Raw genomic sequence first — 21,486 nt, 5'->3', positions numbered from 1 at the left:
CAGGAATTAAAAACCGTACCCCAAGGACAGCAGCTTATAATGCTGACCATTACGGAAGGCCTACACTATGGACGTGGACGAGATAAAGACACTTGTGTCCTCGTCCAGAGATGTTGCATCTCTTTCCAGGCTTATCCCCAATGGAGGTGAGCTGTATGAGCCATTTAATAACATACAACCCCCTTTCTGCTATTCTTATATCACCGGCAGTAGGCTACCAGCAATCAAACCCAGGCCTCCAAGGACGGCAGCTTGTAGCGCTAAATGACTAGTAATGTATGTCTATTGTCAGGATGTCTACAACAATTGTGGAAATAGCTATGATGCCTCCAACGAGGGAACCAGTTTTACTATGAATGAATGAGGCGTGCAGAACAGAAGTGGTGTTAGTACAAAATTGGCAAGTTTGTGAAAATTGAAAGTCTGTACACAACAAGGTGTATTCTTTTCAGAGGCAAAGTTAAGTAAGTCCATAGTCCCCATTTTTCCTCACAGGGTGCAGCACTTTCCTACTGCTGTTACAATTTCCCACCTTTTCTCAGTGCAGTAGTGGAGCAACTCCATGCTATTGTAAAAGATGGATTTAAGTGGTGAAGGTATCGAAATTTCTGAAGAGGCAGAATATGAAACAGAGAATCTGTATACAATGAGAAGACCAGTAACCGAACAGAAGAAACAGTATATGATAGATTTATTACCATTTATTTCTCCAAATCGACATCCTTTCTTCAAAAGTTTGCCTATGATTGTAATCACCAAATTACGACAAAAACACCATGCAAATAAGATTGAAGAAGTTGATGGTGATAATAAACCCCTGCATGACTAATTTGTTAAGCAATATATTCACATTTCTAGTTCAACTGAGATGTCAAACTTGGAAGGACTGTAATTTTCAGTACAGAACCATTGTAAGTCCATTTAATTGTAATGTTTTGTAATAATTGCATAATAATATGATCTAAGCCTCGATACTTTTGGTACCAGTATTAAATATATGTTTGTTACTTATATAAGTAATTGTCTCAGAAATAAAACTCCGTAGTTCATCAATACCGTACTTTATATTTTTCATTTTTACAAATTCCTATTTTTCTCCAAATCATATTTTTGGGCTTACATCACTTCTGCTCTGCATGCTTCAAATGTTGTATTATTACTAGTTCTTTCTAAATAACATTGACCTGTTGGCTGTAACATCTTTAAAAAAAAAATTAGTGTATACAATATTTTCAACTAAATGTTTCTATATATTGATTTACTTCCTTTGAGAATGAATTTTTTAGCTAAGGATCAATCAATCAATCAATCAATCAATCAATCAATCACCACCGATCTGAATTTAGGGCAGTCGCCCAGGTGGAAGATTCCCTATCTGTTGTTTACCTAGTCTTCAAATCAAATCAAATCAAAATCTCTTTTTTTGCAAATGAGGTGTCTACCTCGGTGGCAAATGGTACACTAAGATACATTATTGTCAAGCACTAAATTTTAAATTAACAAGAGAAGACATTTTTTTTTTCTAGAATGCAATAATATTCAATTTATGCTAACAATTTTTTTTTTAATTTATTTTTTTTCTTTTTTTTTTTTTTTTTGCTGGTTGCTTTACGCCGCACCAACACAGATAGGTCTTATGGCGACGATGGGACTGGGAAAGGCTAGGAGTGGGAAGGAAGCGGCCGTGGCCTTAATTAAGGTACAGCCCCAGCATTTGCCTGGTGTGAAAATGGGAAACCACGGAAAACCATTTTCAGGGCTGCCGACAGTGGGGTTTGAAGCTACTATCTCCCGAATTCTGGATACTGGCCGCACTTAAGCAACTGCAGCTATCGAGCTCGGTAATTTTTTTTTTCTATTAAACAAACAGATCATCCTTAACAAATTTATATTGTTTACAAAATTCTACTTATAATATCTCCTATACTTACAAACATAGTCAACTCATATACAGTATGTGGAATTACTTCAAATAATACTATGCAACTGGTATGAGATTAAAATTTACATTGCATTTATTCACTTTTTTTTTTTTTTACCCATTTTGGAACCTAAGTAGCATAACGACCTGCTGCGTCTTAACCAGAGCCCCCTTTGGCCGCCACTTTTCAGAGTTCCTGAAGGGCCTTCGCAGCTACCGTAGCGGTCCCAGGGCCCTCGAAGTCCCCACTGTACTTCACCCCTACAGGCAGTCCCCTACTTTGGCTGTCCAAACTCCATGGACCAGGGGATGGAATTAATTTTTTTTAACGCACATTTTTTATTTACAATAGCCTGCACTGGTCGAATGCCCTCTAACATTTCATTTATTTTCCCTGTTGCTGTTTATTCTCTTCTTGAATACCTGTACAGATTTTGGAAAAGGATCAAACACTACCCCTGGTAAACTGTTCCACTCCTTCACGCCCTTCCCAATGAATGAAAATTTACCCCAGTCGCTTCTGCTAAAATTCCTTCTAATTTTATACTTGTGGTCAGTTCTGCCAATATAATTATTTTCCAACTGAAGCCTCTCACGGATTTCTCCCCATGCTTCTTCTCCTGTATAGGCTCTATATAATCCTATAAGTCTATTTTTCTCCTTTCTCTTACTTAAAGTTTCCCACCCTAGTTCCTCTAACATTTCTGATACACTACTGTTTCTCCTGAAATCCCCTGTTACAAATCTTGCTACTTTCCTCTGCACACTATCTATTTCTTTTATTAGGTATTCTTGGTGAGGATCCCAAACACTGTTTGCATATTCCAATAATGGACGAACCATACTTAAGTAACTTTTTTCTTTTAATTCTTTGTTGCATCCTTTAAGTAGCCTAATTATAACATGTAACGATCTGTATGCTTTCCCAATAATGTCATCAACATGACCCTTCCAGTGCAAATTACCTTCAAATCTCACACCTAAGTATTTGCACTTGCCATCTTTTGGGATAACTACCTCATCCAAAGTATATTCAAATTCAGTTTTAAAGCTCCTGTTTGTAAATGTTGTAACAGTTGATTTGCCTCCATTAACCTTCATATTATTTTCTTCAACCCACTGTTGGATACTTTCAAGGTCCCTTTGTAATTCTGAACAATCCTCAATGTTATTTATTTCCCTATAAACAATTATGTCATCTGCATACAATCTTATTTTCGATGTTATATTGTTCCCTAAATCATTTGCGTATATTAAGAAAAGTAACGGACCAATTATACTACCCTGTGCGATTCCCTTCCAAACTTTCTCTTCCTGTGATATATTATTTCCTACTTTGACTTTCTGAACCCTCGAATTTAGAAATGTTCTTATCCAACGTATAACCCTTACGTCCAACCCTATTCCCTCCAATTTCTTTAATAATATTCCATGTTCCACTCTATCGAAGGCTTTGGAAAGATCTATGGCTATGCAATCTAACTGGCCTCCTGAATCCAACTGATCTGATATGTCCTGCTGAAATCCCACCAGTTGTGCCTCACAAGAAAATGTCTTTCTAAATCCATACTGGTTCCTCATAAACCAATTTTTATCATCACATATCCCTCTGATGTACTTTGCTATTAAACTCTCCAGTATTTTACAAACTATACTGGTCAGGCTGATTGGTCTGTAGTTCTCTGGTTTCCTTTTATCACCCTTTCCTTTATAAATTGGTATTATTATAGATTCCTTCCATTCTTTTGGTATTACACTATTATTTATGACATAGTCAAAGAGAAATTTTAAATAAGGCACTATGTACCACCCCATTGTCTTTAATACCTCCTCAGTAATTTGATCACTTCCTGCTGCTTTTCCTTGCTGAAGCAGTTGGATTTCTCTGAAAATATCTTCATTTGTGAATGAGAAGCAGCTTGTTTCCCTAGGTGTCTCTCCCTCTCCATCTTCTGTTACTGTTTCCAACTCCTGACAATCTTCTACTGAATCTCCGAATTCCCTACTAAATAGATTTGCTTTCTCAGGATCTGTTGAATAGTGTTCACCCCCTTCTCCCACCATTGTAGGAATTTGGATTCCTTTTCCTTTTTGATTCCTAATATACGAATACATCTTTTTCCATTTCCCTTTGTGGTCATTACCCTCTTGAAGTATGCCATTCATATATTTCTCTTTTGCTTCCTTTTTCACTCTATTCAGTTCCCTCATTAGCTGTTTCCTAGTTTCTCTGTTCTCCCTACCCTCTTTGATTTTCCTGTTTACTATTCTACATTTTCTTTTTAATTTCCTTATTTTCCTTGTATAATAAATAAAGAATTTGGAAAATTATTTAAATTTCCCTTGTTACATTATCCCAATCCCAAACTTCTCTTTCTATAAACAAATGTTTGCTGCAATTTGTCCTCTTGAATCCAATTTTACCTTCACTTCATCTTTCCTACTTTTAAAAAAAACTCAAACTTATTCATCCACTAATGTCATTCCATGCTGAGAGCTCAAAACATACCACTTATTCAAACACTTTGTCTCCTTTCTCCCCAAGTCTTCCCATCCCAAACTTTGCAACATTTTTGTGACTCTACTCTTTTGTCAGAAATCACCCAGAACAAATCGAACTGCTTTTCTTAGGATTTTTTGCCAGTTCTCGAATCAGGTAATCCTGGTGAGGGTCACATACAGTGGAACCATACTTGAGTTGGGGTCTTACCATAGATTTATATGCCCTCTCCTTTACATCCTTACTACAACCCTTAAAAACCCTCATAAACATGTACCCTTTATTTATAATCCCATTTATGTGATTATCCCAATGAAGATCTTTCCTTACATTAACACCTAGGTACTTACAATGATCCCCACAAGGAACTTTCACCCCATCAATACAGTAATTAAAACTGAGAGGACTTTTCCTATTAGTGAAACTCACAACCTGACTTTTAACCCCATTTATTATTATACCATTGTCTGCTGTCCATCTCACAATGCTATGGAGGACATTTTGCATTTGCTCACAATCTTGTAACTTACATAGGATTTATAGGATTGAGTGTAATAATGTTTTCACATAACTGTTAATGTTTACCTTCTTTTCTAATTGCTTGGCAGTAAATTAATAGCCTATATTGTAATATTATAGGCTTAGTGGGGACATGGGCGTACTCAATGGATACGTGGGTATGGACATCAGCACTCCAGTAACGTCATCTACAACAGGGTCACAGGTTAGTCCCTTCAGTTCTCCCATGAAAATACAGTAATCTTCCAATATGCTTGTCATCTGAGGATAATCAATATGATTACTCATCAACATAGACTATAAAAGCTGTAATTTTTTCAAAATGTTACAGTTCATGGATTCGAGTTCGGAATTTGGTATATCAGGATTCTTTAAGAATGAAATGAAACAGAGTACTACAGCACAGCAGCAGCATCAACAGCATCAGCAACAACAGCAGCAGCAACAACAACATCAGCAGCAGCAGCAACAACATCAGCAGCAACAACAGCAACAACTTCAACAACAGCAACTTCAACAGCAACAAAAAATGCTACAACAAAAGCAACAACAGGAGTTGCAGCAGCAGCAACAACACCAACAGCAACTACAACAGCAACACCAACAACAGCAACTACAACAACAAATACATCAACAGCATCAGCAACAGTTGCAACAGCAGCAGCAGCAACAACAGTTACAACAACAAATTCAGCAACAACAGCAGCAATTGCAACATCAGCAGCAACAGCTTTCACAGCAACAAGTGACGCAACAACCACAACAACAAACATCTCAGCCAGTCATCCAGACTGCAGCACAACAGCAGGCCCAGCAACAGCACCAACATCTGCAACAGCAAATACAGCAGCAGCAACAGCTGTTGCAACATCAGCAGCAAATACAACACCAGCAACAATTACAGCAGCAAAGACAATTATTACAACAGCAGGAGCAACAAGAAACCTTACAAAAACAGCTGCAATTACTTCAACAGCAACAACAAACAAACGCACAAAAAAATAAACCCAAGTTAAATGAGCTTCAGGTTAGTGGGTAATTTATATTATCTTTTGCATGTTTTGGAGCTTGCTCTGCCTGCTTGCTCGCTGAGTAGCGTTACGGAGCAGCCAGTAAAGCTCCGCGGCTCCTAGCCAGTTAATCATCTTTCCCACAGTACAAGTCCCGAGCACCGCGTACTGAGCCTGCTGATTGGTCACCGGTGGTGGATTTGTCTCCAATCCTGGATGTGTCCCCATCGCTTGAACGAGCTGAACAGGAGCTGATGCAACGCTTCCAGGTAAACCCTCCCACCCGTTTACCCAGCTAGGGTCCTTGCCATCAGTAGATAAAAATCATATCGCTTGTACATAAAATCATTAAAAATAGAAAAGAGGTTTTTTTCCAGACCCATTCCTCTGTAGTCATTACCATTTTGTTGCAAGAATTTTCTAAAGAAAATAATATTTAAATCCATACTTAATTGCAGAACCTGGTATTGCATATTTAAAGGATGGTTAATAATTTCAGTTGCATCAGGCCTTCACATCTTCATTGCCAAGATAGAAGACTTTGACTGAGATTACATTTTTTTTAATTCAGTAGAAATGCTCTTCTTGAAAATATAATGAAGATTGAATGCGGAATGAGAAACTCAGGTAACTCTGGAATAAATTGATGAAGTGGTAAGATTAATAAGGACTGTATACTGAAAACTTAATGAATGACAGTTAACAATACAATATTTATTCTTTAATTCAGAAACTCCCTCTCAGACAAATCTAAATTTGATTACAGTATCTAAAATTCTGTCAAGAAAAATATACATTTATAAAGCAGAAAATGTATAATGCATATAGAATTATGGAATATCCCTCAAGGTTGGAGAGATAATAATGCTGAAATGTCATTTTGGTCACTAAGACATGGCCTGGTCAAGAAGAATGTAGGTATAATATTTACATGCTTCCTGTTTCAATAAGATTTATTCTTAAACAACTTTTGTTTTCTTTCAGAACAAAATTTCAAGCAAAACTTATTTGATGTAGTGATCAGGACCAACTCTTCATATGAGAAGAGTATTTTGTATGGAATAGCATCTATGAAATAGCAATTATTTCTTCTTTCTTTTTAGAAAGTTCAGAAGTTTTTATGAATATGACATTCCTCTAAATACGCTATATGTATGATACTCATACTATTCAGCTTGAAACATTAAGTTTACAAGTATCTATAAATTAATCGAGTACCCACCCGACCCTTATTTGCAGCTAGCATTATTGGCTCCGTTGCATCCATATAAAATTAATGCGGTTAGGGGCACACAGCTGTGAGCTTGCATTCAGGAGATACTGTGTTCGAACCCCACTATCGGCAGCCCCGAAGATGGTTTTCTGTGCTTTCCCATTTTCACACCAGAAAATTGCTTGGGCTGTACCTTAATTAAGGCCACGGCCACTCCTTTCCCACTCCTAGCCCTTTCCTATCCCATCACCGCCATAAGACTTATCTGTCTTGGTGCGACATAAAGCAACTTGTATAAAATTCATCCAATATTTTGCATTTCTTCCCTTACAAGGCTAAATTCAGTCACCTAAGGAATAATATTCATTCAGTCCCTCCACACAGTGCAATATTGTGGTTTACCTTTTACCCAGAGCTTTGTCTTCTATCTTGAGTCCATGTTTTACATGGTACACTGTTACATGGAATATTAGCGACTAGTACCACTGACTGTTCTTATATTCTCCTGTTTATTAATATTGAACACAAAGAGAGGTTTATGAGAATACTAATTTCCTTCCTGTGGAATACTGTAGACAGCATCTGAGAGCCCAGATGTATGGTACTTCCATTCTATGAAAACAGTACATCCATTGCACATCTGTTTACAGAATACACCTGATGGTAGATTTTTGTGATTCACCTGGTATAAGTATATTTCATTTTTTATATGAAGTGGAATTACACATTGGAATATTCTACCAATAAATTTCTTACTTCTTTGAACTCAAAACTGACTTTCAACCTATTAGGTCGTGTTACGTACATTTAGTACATGTTGAAGAGATACTAAGTACAGAATAAAAATGGCTAACCAGACATCAGTAGGATCTGAACCCACAACCTCCCGATTTTGTGTTGGTTGCTCTACCAATTGAGCTATGGTGGCCTAGGCCATCTTTGTTCTGTTGGAAAGGATCTAAACTACAGGTCTGGCACTACCGCCATCAATCTGTAGAGTGGGTTTAAGGCACCCGTTGAGGGCCAAGTCAATGAATATTGAATTTTCACGACTGCATTGTAATCAAAACCGACTTTCAACGTATTAGGTCGTGTTACGTACATTTAGTACGTATTGAAGAGATGTTAAGTACAGAACAAAAAAAAATGGCCAACCAGACACCAGTGGGATCCGAACCCACAACCTCCCGATTTCGCCTTGGTTGCTCTCAGTGGCGTATACTGAGGGCTACCAAGGCTATCAGTGAAGCCGAAACTTCAGTAGAGAATGATGGAAATCTAAAGCACATTATAATGTAAGCATCTGACACATTGTTCCATTTACAAAACTTGAAAGCAGTTAGAAAAACGTCGCACATACTTCCGAGAGCAAGGCATCGGAGACTGGTATTGCAGCCCAGACTCTCGTCCCTCTCCCCTCGACTTGCGCAGGCGGCTTGCTGGTGTATATTGGATAGGAGTGGGCCAGGCAGAGGATAGGTGTGCTAGGCTTCGGTCCGTCAGATCGCCACTGCTAACTATCAACTATGCGTTACTCATCGTATGTAATTCCTCACCTCATAAATTATATAGATAACAGAGTGCTGGTATTTAATTCCCATTCATTTCTACATCCTTGTAGGAAGACACTGCAGGACTGCTGTTAAGGGAGCAATATAGTTTTCTTTTTATTGGTAGATCTGCTAAAATGAAACGCAATCTTTCAGCTTTAGTGTTCTCTTTTGTTGGTTGGAATCGAACCCGTGATCATGGATCGGACACCACCACTGACCTCCCGAGAAGCTAGTTAACCAGTGAACGATGTAAAATGGATAGAATGGATAATAATAATAATAATAATAATAATAATAATAATAATAATAATAATAATAATAATAATAATAATAATAATAATAATAATGGTGCATGTCATCTGTACAGGCTTGGTGTGACCTAATGAGGATAAAATGAATGGCAAAGACGTCATAAAAACCCAGTCCCAAAGCCAGGGGAATTAACAGTATGTAGGGGTTGATTTTGAAAACTGAACCGGGGCCATCGGACCAAAGGCAAGCATTCTATCAATTTAGCCACGAAGCCGGACTTTAATTTGCTAAACCTTAGGCTACCATCTCCACTAATAAGGGGTTGAGCATTGGCTGTAGCAGAGGCCAGAGCAGTAGCTTGTGAAGCAGCCTTGACAACACAGCAGGTTTCTCCGTTGGCTGTTGGCTGCAGATCAAAACACTTAAGGCTTGACATTCACTAAACCAACCATCGAAAAGGGGTAACCTAAGTCTAGTGATAGCCCATGTCCTGATCCCTGCATACACCACTGGTTGCTCTACCAATTGATCTATGGTGGCCTAGGCCATCTTTGTTCTGTTGGAATGGATCTAAACTACAGGTCTGGCACTACCGCCATCACTCTGTAGATTGCTTTTAAGTTGCCTGTTGAGGGCCAAGTCAATGAATATTGAATTTTCACGACCGCATTGTAATCAAAACTGACTTTCAACCTATTAGGTCGTGTTACGTACATTTAGTATGTGTTGAAGAGATGTTAAGTACAGAACAAAAATGGCCAACTGGACACCAGTGGGATCCGAACCCACAAACACCCGATTTCGCGTCAGTTGTTCTACCAATTGAGCTATGGTGACCTAGGCCATCTTTGTTCTGTTGGAAAGGATCTAAGCTACAGGTCACGCACTACTGCCATTACACTGTAGAGTGCGTTTAAGTCGCCGATTACAATGCGGTCGTGAAAATTCAATATGCATTCTTTGAACTCATTTGAGAAATAACTAGGTATACAAATGACAGGGAATCTGCCCCCTGGGTGACAGCCCTAAATTCAGATCTAAGGTGACTAAATCAGCCTCCTTTTCTTACAGACTGAGTTGGCTGAGCAGTATGGGCCATGTAGTTGTTAGCTTGCATTCGGGAGATGCTGGATTGGAACCTCACTGTTGACAGCCATAAATATGGTTTTCCATGGCTTCCCTGTTTATACCAGTCAAATGAAGGCCACAGATGCTTCCTTCCCAACTAATATGTTCTGGTGTCCATGATGCAGTATGTATGTACTCCCTGGTTGTGATTGTGTCATTGTGACACAATTCTTCCTTGGCCTATCTCATCATCACCATCAGAACTCCCTGTGTGATGTAAAACCAAGAGCAGAAAAATAAATCACTTTTTTCTTCCTTCCAAACTAACCTACGTTGCTTGACTTGTGTCTCTTTTTGACTATCTTTTAAGTCTGTCTTCATTTTTAATGATATAGCAAATGAAAAAACTTTGAAGTGCTGTTCGTATGGTATCAAATGGCATGATTGCCAAAGTCAGTGGCGGCTCGTTTGGGAGGCGCTAAGGCGCGCGCCCCCCACGGGGTTCCATTAAATTCGGGAATTTTAATCTTAAATGTTAACAAGGGAAATATTTTACTATAAGATTATTATCAAGGGCGCGAGTTGTACTGTGCTGCGGCGCGATGCGCTGCTGGCCCTACGCAGGCGGGCGCTCTCTCACAGCGGACCAAATACTCCCGAGTCTCGCTTGACTGGCCTTGAAGGAGCCAATCAGAGGCGCAGTAGAGATGTGCTGTTCTACGGAGATTCCGGCGCGTTTCTGCCGCGGCCCATCGTTGCAGCCAACCTACCCGAAACATTGGTGATCTGATTTCTTTTTAACAGGGGTCAGTTTATGCCATTTCTCTCCTAAAACTAGGAACTATTTTACTGAGGCACTTACCTGAGTTAAATGTGCCGGTATACATTTAAAATAGTCTTGTAATTTTTAGGATTATTAACTAACGAAACGAGTAACGACTGTAACTACTGGCTTCTCGCACTTGATTCATGTTGGCCATACTCACTGGAGAGCGCGATGTTTAACTTTGTATTGGTGAATGACCGTGATGTGATTGTGACAAGGTGAAATTAGGAGAAAGGTTGTGATTTATATGTAGGCGTAGTGTTATGTATGCACTTCGTACAGTATGATTACCGTCGAACATATTAAAGAACTAACGTTTTCTTCTCTTTCTACCGAGAAGAAAGTCGAACTGAAGGAGTGTTTTAGGCCGACACCAGACTTCTTGTTGAAAAAACCGGAGACAAAGAAAAATGAAAATAGGGCTTTCCAAAGACAAATTAGTTCTCCTGACGTATATAACAAGAACTCGCGGATATGTGGAAGTGATATCTCAGAAACCTTTTACTGCTTTCCTTGCCCGCTATTCTCCCGTTCTAGGAAAGGAGATAAATGGATCACCACAGGGGTGATATCAATAGTACCATGGACTTTGAAATGCTTGGTGAAGTCAATGTCGTGTCTTGTGTAAGTGATCACTACAATGAAACTATTCGTAAACATAACTCGATGGTGGACAAGAACAGGCAAATATTATTATTATTATTATTATTATTATTATTATTATTATTATTATGTATGTTCATTCTTCAGCCCTAAGGCTGGTTGGATCCTCAACAGCTCTGCCATCAGCTGTCATAGATGGCCTAGGCATCACTGAAGAGGCATACTAGGGAAATGAGGAGTGAGGTAGTTTCCCGTTGCTTTCCTCACTGAGCCAGAAGTTGCTGTTACATATCAGTCTGCGAAGCCCGCTGAAATGCACGCACCAACCGACCCTATGAGCAACATTTTCACACCATTCATAGCAGGGACTGGCTGCAGAAGGAATGGAATTACTAGCATCGCTCATACCTCAGTCACTTTCATATTGTCAAAGCCAAGGATAAGACAGAGACAGATCAATGAAAGTAACAAAATTGCTCTAGCCCATACCAGAAGACATAGTGCACTGTAAACACTAGGTCCTGCCAGTAAAGGCATATAATAATAATAATAATAATAATAATAATAATAATAATAATAATAATAATAATAATAATAATAATAATAATAAAAACTATTGCGTATGCATTGCACCGTATAGTGTTCGAATTGTGTATCTTGATAACATGTTTTGAAGAACTTGAGATATTTGTGGAATTATGAAACTAAGGTGCGCCCCCCACTGCTGATATCCACGAGCCGCCACTGGCCAAAGTTAAATTTGTTCACAGCATCTGTAAAACAATGAAAATGGATTTTTCAGGAAAAACAAAGAGGATCGTTGCCATTGATGCTTTCATGGCCCGTACTTATAGACATGATACTGTATAGGCTTTTGGGCTTATGCCATGTCAAGGAAATAAGGTGAAATTCTTTACGTTTCGCAGAGAACTGTGCTCTGCGTCATCAGAAGAAAATCTCGACTGTCCACGAGAAAGGCTTCTTAAACAATGACTTTTTGAAATTTAGACGCTATAATAGAAGTGGAAATGGTACGTTCATTCGTCACCAGATGACTCCCTGGACGTGGCACAGCACTAGCGTTCGAAGCGGAAGCTGACCAAACCATCAGAATCAGTCTATGAGGGTCACATAACATGTGTACGTAACATAGGACATTGACAGGTGTATTACATTGACACAAGCCAGGAATGAAACATCTGGCGATGAGGAACGTACGAATTTGGAAAACACCGAGACGAAATAACAATAGTGAAGGGACAGGGAAGGGAACTACCTATGTAAATCCTTAATGGTTAGCAACCAGGTATTACTTAATTGATAGCCAGTGTCCCTGTTGTAATTGTTAGGATTTCTACGTATTTCCACAGCTTCCCGTATAATCCTGGACCTGTAGTGTCTAATGTGGGTAAGAACCCGAGCATCTTGGAACATGACATCATGACCCGACAATACAGCGTGCTCAGCTATTGCTGATTCGTCTGGCTGGTTGAGACGATCGGTCAGCTTCTGCTTCGAATGCTAGCGCTGTGCCACGTCCGGAGAGCCATCTGGTGACAAATGAACGTACCATTTCCACTTCTGTTATAACATCTACATTTCAAAAAGTCGTTGTTTAAGAAGCCTTTCTCATGGACAGTCGAGATTTTCTTCTGATGACGCAGAGCACAGTTCTCTGGGAAACGCAAAGAATTTCCCCTTATTTTCTTGACACAGCATAAGCCCAAAAGCCTGTACAATACCATGTCAACAAAAAATATATTTTCATAAATGAATATGTTTGAAATTAGTTATAACATTTCAACAAAACTGATTGGATTCAACAGTATTTTTTACTTTAAAGTTCACTGTAGAACAATTTACGAGGGTTGGGGCAAAAGTCCTGGCAACTATTTTTTTCTTGAAGATACCAGTCCGGATAGAAAATGTGACATATACAGATGAAAGGACAAGGTGTTAAGTACATGTGTGGACAATGAGTAGCACTGAAATATCGTAACACACTATTTTATTACGGTATTATACAGGGCAATATGGCCTTCCCGGTGCAAAAGAATGACAACACAGTACACATAAAGTTGACATGACAAACCTGGGCCTAAAGACCCTCAAAGTAGTCCCCTGCTACTGACATCACACGCTGCCAATGGTGTGGGAGGCGCTGAATACCATCTGTCTCAGCATTTGCCGCACCATGTGTGAATCGGGTCACCTGTTGGCGCACAGCATTAGCAATGTCCTCTCGTGTTGCAAACCGCCTACCATGTAGTGGTTCCTTAATCTTTCGAATGAAATCAAAGTCACAGGGCGAAATGTTGGGAGAGTGCGGTGGGTGCTCCAATTCTTCCCATCCCCAACGTCGCAGTAGCTGCCGTACACACTCTGCTTCATGCTGTTTTGCATTGTCATGCAGGATTATAGCACTGTCCACAAGATCTGGACGTTTCTCCCGAACGCCACGTCATACCTGTCGCACCAGGAAGTCCCTGTAATACTGTGCGGTCACTGTTCTGCCATGTGGAACAAAGTGGCAAACAATGACACCCCTGACGTTATACGCGACGATCACCATCAATTTGACTTGGGAGGATTCTGACGGACCTTCTGCCTCCTTGGTGATCCAGCATGTTGCCACTCCGCGGACTGATGTTTCAGTTCTGGTTCGTATGCCCTGGCCCAAAATTCATCGATGGCAATTATTCGTGACAAGAATTGATTGCCGTTCTGTTGCCAGCGTGCAAGGTGGTCGGAGTATATTGCATAGCGCACCCACCTTTGAAATTCCATCAGTGCATGCGGTACCCACCGCGATGCGATTTTGTGCAGTTGCAGCCCATTACACAATATCCTGTGGACGGTGCATTTCTCGATGCCACTTGCCCTCTCTAACTCCAGTAGCGTCCATCGTCTATCTTCATCCAGGAGCTGCTCAATGATGGTACGTGCCACGTCAGTCCGCACACTGACAGGTCGTCCTGAACGTTGCTCATCACTGGTTGACACACATTCTTGCTGAAACTTTCCTACCCACCGTGCTACTGCATGGTATGGTAGGGCATTATTCCCAAGGACTTCCACTAATTCACTGTGACATTACATTGCATTTCTCCCTCGGAGAATGGCTATTTTGATGTAAGCACGCTGCTCAACACGGGTTACTTCCATCTCGCACGACCCTCACCAACTGACTGATTTCACAGCCCTTGCTGCGCTACTACCAGCTATCACAGAGCCATCTGTTGTTCTGCATACACACTATGCCTGCAGAACTTCCACACACATACATTTGTGGTCCGTTCACATATCTACAAGGAAAAGAAATAGTTACCATGACTTTTGCCCCAGTCTTTGTATATTCTAATGTAGGGTTCCCATTCATCCTGTTTTACCAAGGAAAGTCCCACTTTTAACATGAAAAGTCCCACTGAACAGGATGGAAAAATGTCCTGCTTTTTTCAGTCTCAAAAAGGGGCTTTACATGCAAGTGTCCTACCGAATACTACAGATAGACTACAGCATTTGATCATGATTTTCTCTGAGCGGCACCATGTTATCGACTTGTCATACAAATATTGATATGGTGATGTTAGTGTCAATGGTGGCTAAACATTTTCTTTTATCATATGTGGCTTATTTCTTACTCAAACATGAATATGGAGATGTCAGTGTCCCAACTAATATGTTCTAGTATCCATGATGCAGTATGTATGTACTCCCTGGTTGTGATCGGGTCATCGTAACATAATACTTCCTGTTCCTGATGTGTATGACTGTGGTTTATGACAGTGTTAGCTCATGCTGAATTATATTGGTGGTTCTGCACTGTGACGCCCCAGTCCAATGTAGTAAGTGTAATAGACAAATCTAAATTACAGTATTGCATACGGGAAGTACCAACTGAAATTGTGTGTGTCTGTCCTCCAAACCCACAGATATGCCTAATGTGTCCCTCTCTCTCCATGTCCTGTCACCTTTGAAGTTCCTGCAAATTACAGAAAAAATATAGGTAATCATGCATCTCAAATTGTAATACTTCCTGATTTCAAGTGACTTTGACTATATAAACAACTGACTTGTACATACCCAAAACAAAGACAATGGTTAAGAAGGTACAAAAAATAAAGCACTTCTTCCCCTTATCAAAAAAATTGATCTAGTATCGACATACTCATACTTGCAGAATTTCCGAGACCTGTATGCAACTTTCAGAACCGGCTTTTTAATGAAGATGGAAATCATCATCTTTTGATACTAACACTCCTATTTTCATTTTCATGACTACCTGACTTTGAATAATTCACCTTCATCTGTACCATTATGGAGAAACATCTTCATGATTACTTGTAGAATGTTCATTCAGGTATTGGCATAATTACCAGTTGAATTACGAAGACTGATTGAAATCTTCGTGGAAAGAAAGTCATTTTAAACCCTTGAAATAAATCTTTGCAGCAGCGTGATCTAATAGCAAGATGCCAACCCAGAGCAACAACATTTCAGTACAAATCATCAAGCCATGTCTAAAGAATATTTCTTTCTATTCACAGCCTATAAGGCAAGGTCATCCCAAATAGGGCGATAGTCCAAGAGAGGAGAGGGGTGTGATTTACAGCTATCCTTGAGGAGGAAGTGCCAATGATATCCCTAATAATAATAATAATAATAATAATAATAATAATAATAATAATGTCATTAGCTTTACGTCCCACTAACAACTTTTTCAATTTTCGGAAATGCCAATGAGCCGAAATTTTGTCCCGCAGGAGTTCTTTTACGTGCCAGTAAATCTACCAACACGAGGCTGATGTCTCTGAGCACCTTCAAATACCACCGGACTGAGCCAGGATCGAACCTGCCAAGTTGGGGTAAGAAAACCAGCGCCTCAACCGTCTGAGCCTCTCAGCCCAGCAATGATATCCCTAGCTGACTTATTTTCTAAAATCAATTTCCTGACAAGTTCCTTCAGTTTCCCCTTACTCCCACATTCATTCCTAACTCTATTTTATTGTTCTTCATAGTTTACATTGAGGCATTCCTAACTCCTTTACTATCTTTTGAAACATATAAAACTGCATTTAAATTGAAAAATATGAAATATCTGCATTAAAATGGAAAATCTGAAAATTAATATTCATTAAATAAGATACACAATCGTCGAACCTTGTACTCACACTTACTTCTTACCTGCTTACTTACACATACGTTATTTGAAGGGCGCCAGCTACCACTCAGTGCAGCAATAATAGAATGAGAATCTTGACTATCTCTAGGGTGTGGGGTAATAAGCTTACTTTTGACAACATACCATTCATTATAAGTTCTGGGAAAAGGAGATTGGCGTTCGGTTTCCCCATTAAATTTGAGGTTAAGATATTTTACTGTCATTGAAATAATACTATGAATTCATTTGATAGAACAAAATATAATCTTTAAATAATTTCAATAAAATAGTGAGAACTGCTGTGATTAAAACAGATGAGAATATGAAATTATGACATTGCAACTGAAAGAAACTAGGCATGAATTTGAATTCTTCTTGACCAGACATTTAACAATTTATACTAAATATATCCCTCACTGTTTCACTTGACTGTGCCTTCAACACTTTGAGTGTAATTACGGCATATTCCTAAGATCTGGTGTTTACTGTAGATGTGTCACGCCTAACTTGGTGATGCATTCTTGTGACTGCTTTTTCTCCATATTATATGACTTATTGGTAAGTCTGCACTGTATGACCTCATTGCAGGTCTATCCTTGTATGACTTCGTTGTAAGCCTTCCCGTCCGTATCTTCAACTAAGTGACCGACCAACTTTGGCCTCACTCTCTCAATAACCAACAACTAATGGCTCATTGAGTCTTCTCCATCTCGTTCACACTCGTTGACTCTCGTTGACTGACCGACTTGGGCCTCTGCATCCAATTGAATAATGACTGACGCTACAATATGCAGCCACCTGAGATATAGGCGTTACATTGACACACCTACGTAATCTCCAAAAATAACTATTATCGACTCCCACCTCGCGACAGATATTACATACAATGGTGAAATAGCCCGGAGCTCCCTAAGTATTTCAAAGACCATGAGTACCTCGCCAAATGCTCACGATGACGTAGCCATGACGTAGCAATGACATGACAGAGATGCCAGCAGTGTTGCACAATGTAACAATGTCACATCCAACATCTGATATATAACAATTCTCATTGTACATGTCTTTAGTGTTAATCTACACACACATATATATATGCATACAGTTAACTACAATCATGCAAGCGACAAGCATTGCAGAATTGAATTGAATAAGAATGATAATACACTGACTGACAGAGCAAATGCAACACCAAGAAGGAGTGGTCAGAACTTTATGCCAATTGCAGGGTAGACTGACGTCACTGAGGTATGCTCATGATGTGAAATGTGCCGCTGTGCTGCGCACGTAGCGAACGATAAATGGGACACGGCGTTGGCGAATGGCCCACTTCGTACCGTGATTTCTCAGCCGAAAGTCATTGTAGAACGTGTTGTCGTGTGCCACAGGACACGTGTATAGCTAAGAATGCCAGGCCGCCATCAACGGAGGCATTTCCAGCAGACAGACGACTTTACGAGGGGTATGGTGATCGGGCTGAGAAGGGCAGGTTGGTCGCTTCGTCAAATCGCAGCCGATACCCATAGGGATGTGTCCACGGTGCAGCGCCTGTGGCGAAGATGGTTGGCGCAGGGACATGTGGCACGTGCGAGGGGTCCAGGCGCAGCCCGAGTGACGTCAGCACACGAGGATCGGCGCATCCGCCGCCAAGCGGTGGCAGCCCCGCACGCCACGTCAACCGCCATTCTTCAGCATGTGCAAGACACCCTGGCTGTTCCAATATCGACCAGAACAATTTCCCGTCAATTGGTTGAAGGAGGCCTGCACTCCCGGCGTCCGCTCAGAAGACTACCATTGACTCCACAGCATAGACATGCACGCCTGGCATGGTGCCGGGCTGGAGCGACTTGGATGAGGGAATGGCGGAACGTCGTGTTCTCCGATGAGTCACGCTTCTGTTCTGTCAGTGATAGTCACCGCAGACGAGTGTGGCGTCGGCGTGGAGAAAGGTCAAATCCGGCAGTAACTGTGGAGCGCCCTACCGCTAGACAACGCGGCATCATGGTTTGGGGCGCTATTGCATATGATTCCACGTCACCTCTAGTGCGTATTCAAGGCACGTTAAATGCCCACCGCTACGTGCAGCATGTGCTGCGGCCGGTGGCACTCCCGTACCTTCAGGGGCTGCCCAATGCTCTGTTTCAGCAGGATAATGCCCGCCCACACACTGCTCGCATCTCCCAATAGGCTCTACGAGGTGTACAGATGCTTCCGTGGCCAGCGTACTCTCCGGATCTCTCACCAATCGAACACGTGTAGGATCTCATTGGACGCCGTTTGCAAACTCTGCCCCAGCCTCGTACGGACGACCAACTGTGGCAAATGGTTGACAGAGAATGGAGAACCATCCCTCAGGACACCATCCGCACTCTTATTGACTCTGTACCTCGACGTGTTTCTGCGTGCATCGCTGCTTGCGGTGGTCCTACATCCTACTGAGTCGATGCCGTGCGCATTGTGTAACCTGCATATCGGTTTGAAATAAACATCAATTATTCATCCGTGCCGTCTCTGTTTTTTCCCCAACTTTCATCCCTTTCGAACCACTCCTTCTTGGTGTTGCATTTGCTCTGTCAGTCAGTGTACAATAATAGTAATCTCACAGATAAAATAATAATAGTACGGACATAATAATAATATTAATGATACAATAATAATAATAATAATAATAATAATAATAATAATAATAATAATAATAATAATAATAATAATAATAATAATAATAATAAAAGTACAGATATCACCTTGTAACGGGATTTGAACCGTTACAACATGAATCATTTAGTGAAAGGTATAAAATGGCAGGGAGTTTTTCCGGCGGGTGGAAATTTAGCAAGCAGTTCAGCTTCTGCCAGTGACTGGACTTAATATCAAACAGTACCAGGGGCGTAAATAGTGTAATAAGGGCCCACCTAATAAACATTCGGGCCTGCTTAAATAAAATGTAAAACCCATGAATAACTAATATAAATATAATTAAAGCAAATAGAACTAATTCAATATGTTGTCAAATTATATGAACAAATGGATTATTCATTATTGTAAGATAATTAAAAGATAATGTTATAATAGTATTTATTTGTCTGCTTCCGTGGTTTAAGCACTAAGCTGCTGAACTGTCAACAGTACACCACTTCGATATTCGTACTTAAAATTGGTTTCATTTTTCAGTAACTACAGAACTATACTCTGTAACCAATATTGAAGTCTAAGTTATAAAATTTTATTCAATTAAAAACCCAGAAAAGTATACGAACAAAATTTTTTTTTTTGCTAGTGGCTTTACATCGCACTGACACAGATAAGTCTTATGGCGACGATGGGTTAGGAAAGGCCTAGAAATTGGAAGGAAGCAGCCATGGCCTTAATTAAGGTACAGCCCCAGCATTTGTATGGTATGAAAATGGGAAACCACGGAAAACCATCTTCACGGCTGCCGACTGTGAGATTCAAACCCACTATCTCCCGGATGCAAGCTAAAAGCCGCGTGTCCCTAACCGCATGGCCAACTCTCCTGGTCAAAATTAAATTAAATCATAAACTGTCCAACTATACTTTGAAAAAAGTATCAAACCACACATATGATAAGTGCAAGTACAACTTCATGCAAAGAGAGCTTGTTCGAGACTGAGTTGACTGATTATCTCTACACCAAGTTATTGTTGGAATTATACATTGTTGTTGAATAAATGTGTGAAAAAAGTTAAATAATGATAAGCAAAATTTGTGCACAGTACAATCTCAGGAACACTACCCATCAAGCATGTGTCATTTTCAAACTAAAATATGAAATTTTAGTATCAATTTTCATTGCTATAACTACACTCATGTTCATAAAGAGCAGAACACCTTGAAAGACTAGAGATAGGAAGTTCATATGCACAGGGCATATTCATTAGTATGTTCTGCAGAAACGATTAGCAATTCAGTTACCTAGGTTCAGCATGTTTCCTGTTGCCTAGCAGGCACTAGGTCCTCCGTGGGCAATGATAACTTGTTCCATGCGTGATGGCATCGTCTTGAATAAGGTGAGAATGGCATCATGGGGTGTAGCCATCTATGCTGTAATCACCTGGTTCCACACTGCATCTTTGGTAGTTGGCATTGGGTCACAGCGCCGCACCTGTCGTTTCACCATATCCAACACATTTTCGATTAGCAACAAGTCCAGTGATTGGGCAGGCCAGGGCAACAGTCTGACATCCTGTGATAACAAGAAGGCACGTGTTCGTGCAGCAACATGTGGTTGAGCATTTTCCTGCTGAAATATGGCGTTTGGGGTTTCATACAGAAAGGGTATGGATACGGTTCGCAGGATGTCATTCACATAGGTCAAACTGGTCACAGTGCCCTGACATGCACCAACTGTGATTTGTGGTTGTACCCAATACCACCCCACACCACAAGGCCAGCCTTGAGCTGGCGCTGTATGTCTTGTGTGAATGCAGTCATTGTTATGTCTTTTCCCCTGTCTGCGGTGAACCAAAATAGGGCCATCATTTTCAAACAAACAGAACCTGGATTCATCCAAAATCACTATCTGCTGCCTTTCCTGTCCCCAGTGATGTCACACCATACACCATTGCAGTCTAGCATGTTTATGCACATTAGTCAAAGGTAAGCAGAGAAGTGGACAGCGTACCGGTAACCCAGAACATAATAGATGGCGATGGACTGTCACTCCTGATAGTGTATGATGTGTTACACTGTTCTACTGTTGTGCCAGAACCGAGGAGGACACAGATCTGTCCTGCAATGCCATTCGGATGAGGTGTCGATCTTCTCGGGGGGTGCTTTGGGTGGTACAAACATACACATCTCGTCGTGTTCTACGGCCTTCAGTGAATCATTCTGTACACACCC

The 21,486-nt window shown here is 40.4% G+C and overlaps 1 protein-coding gene across 1 annotated transcript in view; it reads left to right on the top strand.

Annotated features, from left to right (window-relative positions):
* Window positions 1-5,073: 5,073 nt before the first annotated feature.
* Window positions 5,074-21,486, top strand: part of LOC136863474 (uncharacterized) — a 338,595-nt gene continuing 322,182 nt past the window's right edge. The window contains exons 1-3 of the mRNA XM_068225954.1: window positions 5,074-5,145; window positions 5,272-5,967; window positions 6,097-6,219. Coding sequence (XP_068082055.1) covers window positions 5,074-5,145; window positions 5,272-5,967; window positions 6,097-6,219 — 891 coding nt within the window. The remainder of the gene's footprint in view (window positions 5,146-5,271; window positions 5,968-6,096; window positions 6,220-21,486) is intronic.

This window comes from Anabrus simplex, chromosome 2, assembly GCF_040414725.1.
Source record: "Anabrus simplex isolate iqAnaSimp1 chromosome 2, ASM4041472v1, whole genome shotgun sequence".
Classification (NCBI taxonomy): domain Eukaryota; kingdom Metazoa; phylum Arthropoda; class Insecta; order Orthoptera; family Tettigoniidae; genus Anabrus; species Anabrus simplex.
The sequence above is the reverse complement of the archived record's forward strand: the minus strand, read 5'-3'. Positions and strand labels throughout refer to the sequence as shown.